The sequence below is a fragment of the Gossypium raimondii genome, chromosome 10 (assembly GCF_025698545.1).
Source record: "Gossypium raimondii isolate GPD5lz chromosome 10, ASM2569854v1, whole genome shotgun sequence".
Classification (NCBI taxonomy): domain Eukaryota; kingdom Viridiplantae; phylum Streptophyta; class Magnoliopsida; order Malvales; family Malvaceae; genus Gossypium; species Gossypium raimondii.
The window spans coordinates 53100184-53114294 of record NC_068574.1 but is presented as its reverse complement, the minus strand read 5'-3'; the positions used below and the strand labels follow the sequence as shown (position 1 = coordinate 53114294).

Here is a 14111-nt window from a genome sequence, read left to right as displayed (position 1 = left end):
GAATTTTGAGAAATTGAACCCTAACTTACTGGATTCTAATTTCTCGATTGTCTTAAAGAATCAAATATCCTTTTTAAAATATATGATTTTCTTAAAAGACAAATCTAACTTCGAAGATTGAACTGTTACATTCTAACTCACTGAGTGTGGCGGTTTATTTCTTTGAAATAGGTCTGTCTATTTAGCCAATTCAATTATTTAAGCTTTCATTTCATGGGATTGTATTTAAAATATTTTCAAATTTTCGACACCAAACAATCAATTAGGTACCAATTTTGGGCATTACGAGGGTGCTAACCATTCCTTGTGCATAACTGACTCCCGAACCTATTTTCTTAAAATTCGTAGACCTAAAATCGTTTTTAAGGTGATCCAATCACACCTCAATAAAAGATTGGTGGCGACTCCATTTTCAAAATCGATTCCCATTTTTCAAACCCCAAAAAAATGGTTTTGACAACGTTGTTTTGATTGATAACTGTTTACTCATTAAGTTAAAAGGCAAAACTATTATATTGTTTATGTAGTTAAATAATTTTATACTTCGTTTACTAGTTAAATAATTGGTTCATGTAAACGCAACATTGAGTATAAATAATAGGATTCGTTAACTCGACTCGACTTGACTCAAAATTTTTTGACTCAATTCGATCCGATTCGAAAAAAATTCAAATTGAGTTTGGTTGCTAAAATAGGATTCGTCAACTTGACTAACCCGAAATTTTTGACTCGATTTGACTCGACTCGATCGAATACTCACCCTTACATCCCAACCCCGCCATCTACCCCAAATCCATTTCTCACCAATTTTTTTTTATATTTTTCTTCCAAAATTTTACTCCCCATTTACTTTCCCTCCAAATTTTCCTTCCAAAAACCCTCAAAACTTTTTATTTTCCCCTAAAATTTTTACCTCTCCCACTTTCACCCTAAAACTTTTACTCACCTCCTATCCCCCCCCCCCATTTTTTTAAATATTTTCTCTCCAAAATTTTACTCCCCCAAAACTTTTTATTTCACCCTTAAACTTTTACTTATCACCCGTTACCCCCAAATAAAAAATCAAAATCATCTAAAAAAATCCCTAAACCTAAATAATAATTTTATTTATATATATGATTTATATTATTAAATTAAATTTCACATTTTGTACTATTTAAATTATTGAATTGTTTAATCATATTGAATATTTATATTAAAATTGTATTATTAATAATGCCATAAAATATTTGTGTTAAAATCTTATCTTGGTATCAATTTCACATTTTTTCTTTAAAATAATTTTATTAAAAAATCACATTTTACATTTAATATATTTTTAATTTCAAAATACATAATCGAAGATAGTTGAAGCAAGCAAAAAGCTAACTCGTCTATAAAAGATTAATAAATAAATTATGAGGTGATGAAAGTTAATAATAAATTTGATTATGATGGACAAATTTGATTACGGTGGGTGACAGTGGTTACAAGGACCCAAAATTATTTTTTTAAATTTAATTCGAACAAATATATTCAATTCGATTCGATTCAAATTTCATCTCACTCTACTCGATTCAAGAAATTTTCAAATCGAGTTAGGATCATAACACATGATTCGTCAACTCGATTAACTCAAAATTTTTTCATTCGATTTGATCGAACGCTCACCTCTAGTGTGATATATGTGGCGAAAAATAATTAAAAAAAAGAAAATTAATAAATTATAAAATGCTTCTTTTGGTATGATAATTTTTATAATTTTTTACGAATTTTTGTATTTTTTTACATTTTTAATAATTTTCTTATGATTTTATCAAATTTTACAAATTTCTTACAATTTCTTTTATGGTTTTTATTTTTAAAATTTTAATAAAATTTAAATATTGTTTTATTTTTATTAAAATTTAATTTTTTTATTTTTATCATTTTTTTGCCATATGTTATACTATAGTTGTGCCACATGATGGTTTTAACTAAAAAATTAAAAACAATTAAAATTAAAAGTTAAAAGATATTTTAATACATTTTGACAGTTCAAATACTTAATAATTCTTTTTAAAAGAATTTTTACACCTTTAAAACAAACAAATGATATAAGAAGTGGTTGAATATTTAAATTCATTCAATTGCATCACTTTCAATTTGTGAAGCTGCCATCTTATTTGAATACAAATACTTAATTAAAAAATATATAAATATTAAAAGCATGCCGTAAGAATATTCCTTTAGAAAAACCCGTAACTATCATGAAAATAATAGAAATGGCATTTTAGGTTTTGGTTAGATGAGAGTACGAGATAACATGGAATAAAAGGAAACGTAAAAGGGAAGGAAAAGCCGAAAGAGACGTAATTAATTGGAAAAAGGACTCTAAAGAAAGATATGAAATTGAATGTCCAAAGTAAGACTCTGTCATTTGTTCATGTGCTTTTTCTTGAATTGTGATGAGGTGATGACTCAGAGTTTGAAGGATGAACACGATGTATCGCAGACAGTGAAGAGAAAGAAATAGTTCAAGGTAAGGTATAGCAACGGACGGATATAAACGAATAGATTTTGAGGAAATATTTGTCAAAGAGGTAAATGATGTTTTCCTCACTAAGTTCTTATGAACTTATCTAGGTGCGTTATGTTTCAAGCAAGCTGATGTAGGTTTGCGCCAGGAGGAATGATGTTAGGACCACGCCAAGAAGTGTCGTATCAGGTATTTATGCATACAAAGCAAACTCAGGTGGCATGTTACTTGAAAATTTGTGCTTTAGGATAACTAAAGTAGAATAGGTTTCCATTTTAAATATCGTTGTAATTTAATTACCATGGATTGTAGTTGTGTTTACTTGTTGTATTAGTAATCTTATATTTTGGCTTGAAATTTTGTAACTGAGTTGTAACTAATTGCATCTTGTATAAGTAGATTAAGATTTTGTCTGTATTATGGTGGTAATACCCAAGATCCGGATTCAACCAATTGGATCAGGTTAAAGGTGTTACAAAAAGAATGAAGTTATAATTTATGGATTATGTAGTCAAAAGTGAACCCCTAGCGAAGAAACTAGTAAATGAAACATCAAGGGGAATACTGTCAAATGGCAATATCAACAATGACAAAAACTTAACCTATTTGATTGGAGATCCCATGACTTAGGTTTATATGGGTAATAATGAAATCATTAGTTAATTTCTAAAGCACTATAAAAATTATATACCTCTTATAGTGTAAATAGTGCTAAAATCTGCAAAGAAAATGAAGATGAGTAAAAACTCTTAATCAAATCCATATCTTTTGTAGGTGGTGTATCAATCTGCAAAATACATTTGATAGATTGACCTATATGAGTGTGAAGTAAGGCCACTTTAATGATATTTATAACAGTCTCTAGAGCACTCATAAAACCAGGCATGCACATGACCTATTAGCACACAACTACACTGAACAACAATAATATAGGTATAATGTGATTGATGAGCATTTTAGTCTACATAAAGAATTCTTGGTTCATTAAAACTTTATGTTTCACCAATTATTCTATAAATTATGTCTACTTCTTTCTGGTTCTAGCTCATAGTTCAAAGGACACCAGAGTCGATGCATTATATCTAGATAGAAAATACTTAGCAAAATCTTATCCTTGGTTTTTTTGAAATATGTGGGGTTTGTTGGAAAATTTGAGATACTTATAAAGACCGAAATCTCACATTCCTAAATAAAGGCCTTGAGACCCTTGTTTATAAAGCTATTATACTTTATTAGTTTAGTAAGAACTAAATTAAGAGGGTGGACTCAAGCGCATGAGAACTAGGCCTAAATGGTTAGCATACTGTAAATTGGTGAATTTTCTTGCACGTGACATATCGCAACGTCTGAGCTCTTTTGTTTTTAGAATTATTTTTTAATGAATTTTTGAGACTTCAATAAAAGTAAACTACTTAACTAGTAACACCTATATTTAGCTAAGCTAAAAAATAGCTTAACCGATTGAAGCTATATTTAGTCGAGTTCAAATTAGTTTAACCTTTTTTAAACTATTTTTGATTAAATCAAATCCACTTTACCTTTACTATTTTTAGCCAATAAAACTCACAAGTTAAAAATAGCTTAACCGATTGAAACTATATTTAGTCAAGTCTAAATTCATTGAATTTAGACTTAAGTCAAATCCACCTACCTTAATTATTTTGCTAGTAAAACTCATATATATAAAGTAAGGTCCACTTTCGCTATAAACACACTTCAAAAATTTATCGCCCTTCTCTCACTCCTCTCCTTTTGATTTTGTTGAGTATTTTCTATTGCAACCTATTGTTGATTTATATTCTTGTTTTATAACTAAAGAGTTTGTTAAATCCTAATGAATAGATTATAAAATGAAATATTTTTAAAGATGTGACTTAAACTATTCAACTCATGTTCTTGATTCGTTAAATTTGTGTGATAAACAGTTGGAGCTTGGAAAAGCTTGTCACGAACACCATAGTTGCTACCCAAAACTCCCTGCAGATCAATCCAGTCCAAAAGCAACATACAAATATATATGTTAGAATTAAGTGAACCGAATCCTTATTTAAATAAAATACTGTGGTAAAATAAAATAAAATAAAAGTAAATCCCTATAGAATTATACTTCTTTTATTTTATTTTAGAATAAAGTTTTTTTAAACCTTATTAAACTCCATCTATTTGATATTGATTAGAATAAGGTGTTTTACTCCTATTAGAATATGATTTTACAAGCCTATAAACAGACATAGTCTACTCCTCTTGTAATTAATTCGAATTTGACATAGTGAATTTCTTCTCCTCTGTCCGTGGTTTTTTTTCCCGAAAGGGTTTCCACGTAAAATCTGCGTGTTCTTTATTTTTTTCTCTTTTATTTATGATATATTGTCATTACCGATATTCTATTTTTACAATATATATAATTTTAGAAAAAAATTAACCTGGTTGACAAAGGAAGGAAGTCGACAAAGCAATAATTCTGGTGGCATTGGATTATTCACACCATTCATTTGCTCCAAGTACCTATTAACATCAAATTCCATTCAAAACATCCATTAACACAAATTTACACCATAACTACTATATATATAAATATTACCGAAAGCCACATTTTCCCCCAAGGGGAGATTGTAGTTGCAGTTCCATGGCGGAGGATCCACTCACGACCTCTTTCGGCTGCTTCCCCTTCAGCCTCTTTGCCGAGTAATCTTAAAGTGACATAGTTCATGGTTGTGCCAAACATTGTGCTTTGACCCTCGATATGAAGTCCCCATCCGCCATCTCTATTCTGCCATAATAACTCAGACATTCAAGTTTTTTTTACATGTTAGGACAATTATAGAATTGAAAGAAAGAAAAAATGCATAGATTTCTTGCCTGATGATAGTAAATATATCTGCAAATCTCATGTTGGTGCTGATTTGAGAGGACAGCATTCAAGGCTCCAGTAATGTATAAAGTAATGACCTATTCCACTTGTCATCCAAATACCATTAGTTGCTCAAATACATATGGAAATATTAATTAAATAGTAAGCCCCATATAAACATGATATTCCTTTTAAGAATTTTCTGTAGAAGATTGATTAATATTTGGAGAAATAAAATAAAGAAAATGATAAAGAATATAATGGAGAAGAGAAAATTTTTTGGAAGAAAGAAAACACCCTTTCTATAAACTTTTATTTCACTCACCCTTAAAATTCTTCATCACATATAACTCTTTATATAGGAATTATAAGTGACTATTCATCTACATCACTAAATGCTATAGGAGTTGTGACTATTCATTTACATAACTAAATGTTATAGGAGTTGTGACTATTCATGCATGTGTGTAACTTTTCATCTTCAAGTCTTTTTACATTACTAACTCTTCATACTCAAGTCTCTTTACATTCTTAACTTTTCATAATTTATTTTATGCAAGATTAATTTAATTATGTGCCAACATTTTCAATATATATATTAACATAAATAATAAATTAATTATGAAATAGTAGTTGGATTTAGGTGCATTACTAAACCAGGAAGTAGAAACAAATGACCCCCATAATCTCCGCTCCAATGTCCATCATCTGTTTGCATTGTGGAATAGAAGTCCATGGCTCGTCGCAAGCTTCTCTCTATTATTGCCTCCTCCTCCTCCTCTCGCTCATCTTCACGTTCTTTCACTGTAACTTTCGATATACTTGCGCCGCCATTCTTCTCCTTCGCCAACGGCATTAATTAATTTCAGTGCCATAATTTTGGGATTCATAAGGACTTCAATATGTTGTATTCTGATAAAAATATAAATTAAAATATGATTTTCTTTTTTTAAGTATATGAAGAATTAAACCGATATACTTATATCTACCACACACTCACCGTCCGAATAATATAAACTCCAGCTAACCTGAATCCTCAAAAAGAGATCGAAGCTATGTTTCTTGTGAAAGCGATGATCGAAGAAGGTTTTGCGAGCCATTTCAACTTGAGAAAGCTTCTCAGGGGTTCCCAGTTGGGGACAAAACTCCCAGACTTGGCGTCCCACATGATTGTTCACACTCCTTAGCCACTCGCCGTCGTTGCCCACCGTTTCTTCCCCTATCTTCAGCCTCCACATCTTTCATCAATTATTTCCTCAGCCTAATTAAAAAAATAACTGCTCAGTTCTCTCAGGAGTACTTGGCATGCATGCAATGCCACTTATTTTCTTTCAAGTATGGGGAGACGAGAGAGAGAGAGAGGTTGGATAGACAAATTATTAAATCAGTACTTGACTTGCATGGAGTGGCATTTATTTTCTCTTACTTTTTTCTTGGTTTGCATTTTATTGACAAATGGCTTTGACATGATGAGATGAATTATGTTTTTTTCTAAATATAAACTAAATTGTTAATTATTTAAAATCATTAATTTTTTTCTTTTTTCGCTTATTATGCAATAATAGTAACATTGTAATTCTGTTCTTTTTTTTTTTTGATAAAGTGATTGGGTACTTTATTGAATTAAACAAAAATCAAACAAAGCCCAGAACTTTGGGCCCAGTCACAAACAAATGAAAAAGGAAATTCGGTCTTACTGTATTTAAAATGATAGCCTACATTTAATGAAAAGTAAATAAAATATCTACCCCAATCAAATCCAAAACGGCTGGCATCCATTTTCTCCCGTTTAGTCAAATCGAAATCCCACCTTCTGACGATAGTCATTCCCAAGAGATAAAATTAAATTTGCTACCTGCTTTTGAAAGTATTTCCTTCATTCTTTCCTTCAATCCGGGTTTCTTGGTCCTCTCCTCTCCCAGGCAAGAACATGCCGATTCAAATCTGCTCACATCAGGTAAACATTTTCCTCTCTTTCAAGAGCACTTTTTGCCAACTTATGCGCATGCGAGTTCTCTGATCTATGAATGTATTGAAAATCTAGTTCCTGGAAACATGATTTGTTGTTGTGTATATCTCTAATAATAGCCCCAGTCACTGATTTATCAAGTGAAGTCTTTCGACATTTTTTAATAACTGTTTTGGAGTCCCCCATGATTTTGATTGATAGCATTCTTAGTGAGATTCCTAACTTTATACTTTCCAAACATGCGTACGCCTCTGCTACAAACGAGGAAGAAACCTTGTTGTGAACCACCGTCTTAAGCACCTGCAAATCTCCTTTTTGGTCCCATCCTACCAGTCCTGTTGTTGACTAGGAGCTTCTTCTGTCAAACGCTGCATCGAACTGAATCGCTGCTTTTGGTGAGTCCTCCTGAGCCCTGCAACTTCTGATCATAGTCTTCTGTAACTTCATTGCTCTTACTCCTTCATTTTCTGCCATTTGTCTCTGAATACTTTGTGCTAAAGCCCGTCCTGTTTTGTTTTTCCCTTCATGTATAAACTGGTTTCTGAAAACCCAAATCGACCATAAAGCATAACAAAAAAGTCGACACTGGGCATCATTTCCTTTCTTAAAAACCCAGGTTAACCACTCCCAAAGGCTTTGATTTGTGTTATCCATGATCCAGGTCAGATTTAACAAACTCCAAACTTCTTTTGTTGTAGGGCACTCTCGGAATACATAGAGACTTTCTTCAAACCAGGATCGGCACCGAGGACATTCATCATTAGTAATGACTTTCCTGCATCTGAGATTAACAAAGTTGGGAATATAGTCCCATGAGATCCTGCAAATAGTCATTGTAATTTTTGGGGGTAATTGTAAGCCCCATAATTTTCTATAAAATTCCTTAGATTCAGTCTATAATAAATAATCAGTAGGATTTAGAGTAGCCTCTTGTAATAGTTTATAGGCGCTGCTTACAGAAAATTCGCCGAATAACTCTCCTTTCTAGACTTGGACATCTTCATGCTCTGTCTCTGCAAACGGCGTCTGTAGAATTTTCTGAGCTGTTTCCACTTGAAAGGTATTATTAATCAAGTCCTCCCTCTATTTCCTACTTGAATTATCAATAAGGTCCGAGACTAATTGTAGTTCCCCATTATTTGATCTGCTTTGTTCTTCAACTTTGTCGATCCCTTGTATCCAACTGTCTTCCCAAATAGAGATTTTGTCCCCCTACCCACTCTCCAGCACAATCCTTTTTGGAAAAGAACCTTTGTTGCCCAAATACTCCTCCAAGTGAGTGAAGGTAAATTCTTCAACTCTGCCTTGAGAAAACATGTTCATGGGTAATATTTTACTTTTAGAACTCTAGCTAATAACGAATTTGGATCATTAAGAAGTTGCCATCCTTATTTTGCCAGTAACGCAATCTTAAATTGAGCAAGATTTCTAAAACCTAAACCACTGTTTTCTTTTAAGAAACAAAGATTTTTCCAAGTGCACCAATGGATTCCCTTTTTCCCATGTCCCTTCTGCCACCAAAATTTGGCTATGATACTCTTCATATCATCACATGGTACTTTAGTTAATAAAAAGCAGGCCATCGTATAAGTCGGAATAGCCTGAAGGATAGCCTTTATGAATACTTCTTTCCCTCTTTGTGATAGAAACCTATTGCTCCAGTTATCAATACATTTTTTAAATTTATCCTTCCAATTCTGAAAATGTTCTTTTTTCCTCTGACCCACCATTATATGTAATCCTAAATAACGTTCTGGTTCATTAGAGCTTCATACCCCCAAAAGATTGACTACTATTGACTACTAATCTCTTATCTTCCTCCGTTGTATTCTTGCCGAAAATACAGTTGATTTATCAAAATTTACGCATTGTCCTGAGCAAGACTTGTATTCGCCTAGAATGTTCTTGAAAAGATTAGCTCCTCTGCTTGTTGCTTCTCCAAACAGAATGCAATTGTCAGCAAATAATAGATGGGATATTTACGGGTCGTTCCTTCTGATCCTAACACATTTTAGAAAACCCCTATTTGTTGCTAGTCTCAATAGGCTTGACAATCCTTCACCACATAAAAGGAATAAAAATGGGCTAAGTGGATCCCCTTATCTAAGTCCTTTAGCTGGGCAGAATTTTTTTTCGATATGTCCATTGATGATTACTGAGTAAGAAACCGTAGTAACACAATTCATGATAGAATTTACCCAACTTTGATCAAACCCCATCCGTAACATTATCCTATTTAAAAAATCTCATTCCACCCTGTCATAGGTTTTACTCATATCAAGTTTAACAGCCATATACCTTTTTTTCCTCACTCTCTTTTATTTTAACTTGTGTAATATTTCATAGGCTAACAGCACATTATCTGAAATAAGTCAGTCTGGCACAAAACCACTTTATGCCTCATCAACACATTTTATAATGACTCCACTTAATCGATTGGCTATAACCTTTACAATGATTTTATAAAGAACATTACATAGTCTAATAGGCCTGAATTGTGACATATTAGATGGTCTAGGAACTTTTGGAATAAGTACAATATTTGTAGAGTTAATTGGACTTACCTCTTTAACGCCGTTTAGTATTTGTAAGTAAAAAGTGGTGACATCATCTCTGATTATTTTCCTTCACTTCTGATTAAAAAGGGCTAGAAAACCATCTTCTCCTGGTGCCTTCATGGGTCCCATAGCAAAAATTGCTTCCATAATTTCATCTTTGGTATATACTGCTGTCAACTTTCGGTTATTTTCCTCATAGATACAACGTTCAACCCCTTTTAATATTTGTTCATAATTCCTCATTCCTTCTTTTGAAAATAATCTTTTGAAATAAGACCGTGCAACACCTTCCATTTCTTGCAAGTCCATCATCTCTCTTCCATCTTTGTTTTGTAACTTAAGAATGAGATTCTTTCTCCTTCTCTGTAATGCTTGACCATGAAAAAAAGTTGTATTTCTGTCTTCATATTTTATCCAATTCATTCGAGCCCTCTGTTCCCAGTAACATTCTTCCTTTTCAAATTCAAAATTTAAATTCATTTTCGTATCAATCAGTTCAGCCAAAGTCTTATCATCTCTTTCATCCTCATCTAACTCCGTTAATTTTTTTATAAGAACCTGTTTTGTCTTCTTCCTTTCATTTTGAATTTTTTTAGCCCACATTTTTAATCCTTTTTTTAAAAAATCCAATTTCTGTACTAGTTCTCCTGATGATTTCTCCCACAAGCTCTTAACTTCATTAACGAATGAATCTTCTAAGGACCACCAAGCTTCAAATTTAAAATTATAGTTCCTCCATTGATTTTCATACCTCCTTGTGTTAATAAGAATTGGGCAGTGATTTGAAAATGAATGCACTAAATGCTGAACTCTCACTTCTAGAAACATATTAATCCATTCCGTATTGGCAACTCCCCTATCTAATCTTTCTTGTATGTTCATCTCTGATAAATTTCCTCTTTCCCAAGTGAACCAACTACCTTCAAAGCCCACATCATACAAATGACATTCCTCGAGTGTTCTTTGAAACAATTCCATCCTCCTCTCATTTCTAGGCAATCCTCCTTTCTTTTCAAAACCATACATAATTTCGTTGAAATCTCCAGCAATAAACCATGGGAATTCCACATTAGTAGCCAAACTTTCAGAACAGCCCATGAATCATTTCTATCCTGCACATATGGGGATCCATAGAAACTTGTAAATCTCCATTTGCATCTTTTTTCCTTATTGTCAATGATCACATCCATGTCTTTTAGAGAAACTACACAGCGTTATATCAATATCAATTCTCCAAGCTAAGCACAACCCTCCTCTTGTTCCTTCTAATTCGACTTCAATGCCATTCGTATAACCACACCTTCCACGAACTCGTTCTATCTGCTGTCTACCAAGTTTTGTCTCCATAAAGAAGGCTATTTGGGGATTATGTAACTTTAGCATCTGCCGAAGTCTTTTAACTGTCCGTAGTCTTCCCAAACCATAGACGTTCTAGCTTATTATTTTCATTGCCCCCGGTCGGCTTGCCTCTTGATAGCTGTTGATGATAAAAGGTCGAATTCTACTATTTTTCTATTTCTTGTAGTTGCAGTAGCACTCTCTGCATTATCGAAAAAAATTTCCATTTCCCCTGTTTCGCTTTTTCCCCTCCTCCCCAACTAAGGCCTCATCTTCTAAATCGTGTTACATTGCCATACTCATCTGGCTCGATCCAAATTTACCCTTTTTCCACTCAGCCGAAGATACCCCTCTTTCAATACTAAACCCCAGAATTGGATCAATAACTTTTCCCCTTCGTTCTTTTATATTTCCCTCCCTATGTCTTGATCCCATAAACCAATTTTCCATCCATCTTCCTTCCTATTTTTCTTCTTCCTCTTCTTGTAGCCATATACGATTCATTGAAAGGGCTCTTCGAGATTGCGCTCGCAGTGATAAATCCCAACCCAATTCATCTGTATCTGCCACTGTCATCATTTTTATCTCACAGAAAGAATCATTGTTCCCCAACGTCCATAGTAGAAACAGAAAAGCGATAGCCGTTCATATTTAAACTGAACATATGACCTAACCCCACCACATAAAACCTGCTTCTTCCTTTTCAAAGGCTTCCTAACATCAATCTGTACTCTTACCCTCATGAAATTGCAATTTTCCTTTCCAATATTTGAAGTATCATATTCCAGGAAGACACCTATAAAATTACCAAGTTGAATTACTAACTTTTCAGAGAATAATCCAATAAAAACATCATGAATTTGGACCCAGAAAGAAGTAAAAATTAGCTGTACTTTTAATGGATCTTCACCTCTTCCCAGTTTGTTCAATAATAACAGATGATTATTAAAAGTCTATGGTAAACCTTTCAATACCCTCTCCATATCCATATTATGATAAAACTGAAAGAGATACCTTTTTTCCCTCAGATCTCTAATTTGGACCCCATAAACAGGGTGCCACAAGTTTGCCCTAGTACTTTTCATGGCTGGAAAGTGAATGATACTTGCTGTTAAGAAATATCCCACAAGCTGGAAATCTCCCACTTTGCTTTGATTACTCGGATCTACCTAAATTTGCAAAATTTCTTCTTCTTCCTCATTAATCGATAATTGTGCTAATTCATTCTCCATGAATGCAGATTTGATTACCAGATAACACACACCACTCTTCCCATACTTTTGAACAAGAGAACTTGACGCGTTGAAATCAATTGAAACACAGACGAATAGAAAAACAAGACAAAAATTTCATGCCAACGGCGGCAGACCAAAGCATGCTAGGGTAGCAGACTGAAATAGTTTTTATTTTTAATTTCTAGATAGTTCTGATTTTTTTAATTATGTTCACATTTTACATTTAATCTTTAAATTTTAATTTAACATAATTTCATGATCTATTTTTACAATATTATTAGTTATCCCATATAATTTACATTGTTACATGCGGTAATTATCTTATTTTTTTATTATCACAAATGTCCAAGAATAAATAGGTTATTTCTAGTAATTGAAAGGTTAAACGTGTCAAATGGGCTTTTTTACCCAAATAACTTAAAAAAATAATTAATTACGAAAAAAAGTATGGAAAATAGATTAATTATGAAAATAGGTATTTGTTATAGTGTTCTAACGATGCCACTTGATATATTGGCGGCACCAAACTGAAATGTGATTACCTAAAATGTTCAAGGACCTGATATGTAAATTTCCTATTTTGGTTGGTAGCTGAAAGAGAAGGCTTCAAGGGTGTCGCGTTCATGGCACTAAACTTTAAATGAGTAAATTACTTCATAAATCCCCTTGTTTATTATTTTATTTTATTTTATTTTATTCTCTTTTAATATTTTTTAATTGATTATGGGTGCAGCAGAGTAGATTTCTAATTCGAGCAAATAAAAAAGGAAATGGCGAATATCGACATTGATGGGATCTTGAAGGAGCTTCCAAATGATGGTCGTATCGCCAAAACGAAAATTGTTTGCACTCTGGGTTCGGCATCGCGATCGGTACCCATGATCGAGAAGTTACTGAAGGCCGGCATGAACATTGCTCGCTTCAATATCTCCCATGGCAGCCATGAATATCACCAGGAGACCTTGAACAATCTCGAAAATTTTTATTATTTTATTTATTTTTAGTATTAAAGGGGAATAAAAGAAAATAATAAACAAAGGGGTTATAAAGCCATTTACCCATTTAAAGTTTGGTGTAAGGTGGGACCTTAAAGCTCTTTTTTTAGTTGCCAACCAAAACGAGAAATTTACATATAAGATGTATGAATATTTTAGGTCATCACATTTCAGCCTGGTGCTGTCAATTTGTCAGGCGGCACCGTCAAAACACTGAAGCAAATGCCTATTTTCATAATTAATTTGTTTTCTATATTTTTTTCGTAATTAATTATTTTTTTATATTATTTTGGTAAAAAAACCGTGTCAAGTGTACAGAGCACCTTCCTCATGCTAACATGTGGCATACACTCTCCATTCTTTTTATTTTTATAAAAATAGTAAATTTTCAATTTTGGTCATTTTAATATGCTTAAATTTGAGATTTAATCATTGTATTTTAATTTCTAACGTGACTTAATTTTTATATTTTTATAATGTCATCAATTAGTTCAAAAATAAAATTAAGACTAAATTACAAATATATGAAGTGCAGATACTTAGAGCCATGGTTATTTGAATTGGACTGGACGACTGAACCGGAGTCGATCAGAATATCAATCCAAAGAGAGACATCAAATCGATTGAAGCAAACTTTCGGGTCTGTTTGGTTGCCAGTAAAATATTTT

General features: G+C 32.7%; 1 protein-coding gene and 2 long non-coding RNA genes across 4 annotated transcripts; 2 read left to right on the top strand and 1 right to left on the bottom strand.

Annotated features, from left to right (window-relative positions):
* The first annotated feature begins 2347 nt into the window (after window positions 1-2347).
* Window positions 2348-3019, top strand: LOC128033605 (uncharacterized). The gene is made up of 2 exons (XR_008189574.1): window positions 2348-2500; window positions 2605-3019. It is a non-coding gene; the product is annotated as an uncharacterized LOC128033605 (long non-coding RNA).
* A 1176-nt stretch (window positions 3020-4195) lies between these two features.
* On the bottom strand, window positions 4196-6709 carry LOC105775868 (cycloartenol synthase). 2 transcript variants are annotated; one of them, XM_012598369.2, is made up of 6 exons: window positions 6377-6709; window positions 6001-6189; window positions 5357-5446; window positions 5079-5267; window positions 4921-5002; window positions 4196-4474 (listed from the first exon to the last, which is right to left on the bottom strand). In XM_012598369.2, exons 1-5 carry the CDS (start codon window positions 6584-6586, stop codon window positions 4973-4975), a joined length of 708 nt encoding a protein of 235 aa, XP_012453823.1. In that variant the 5' UTR covers window positions 6587-6709; the 3' UTR covers window positions 4196-4474; window positions 4921-4972. The 2 variants fall into 2 exon arrangements, with proteins under 2 accessions (XP_012453823.1, XP_052478817.1); XM_052622857.1 differs by lacking the exons at window positions 4196-4474; window positions 4921-5002 and having other exon boundaries at window positions 5010-5267.
* A 380-nt stretch (window positions 6710-7089) lies between these two features.
* LOC105776886 (uncharacterized) lies at window positions 7090-13698 on the top strand. The gene is made up of 4 exons (XR_008189910.1): window positions 7090-7305; window positions 12454-12596; window positions 13040-13092; window positions 13182-13698. It is a non-coding gene; the product is annotated as an uncharacterized LOC105776886 (long non-coding RNA).
* The last annotated feature ends 413 nt before the right edge of the window (window positions 13699-14111 follow it).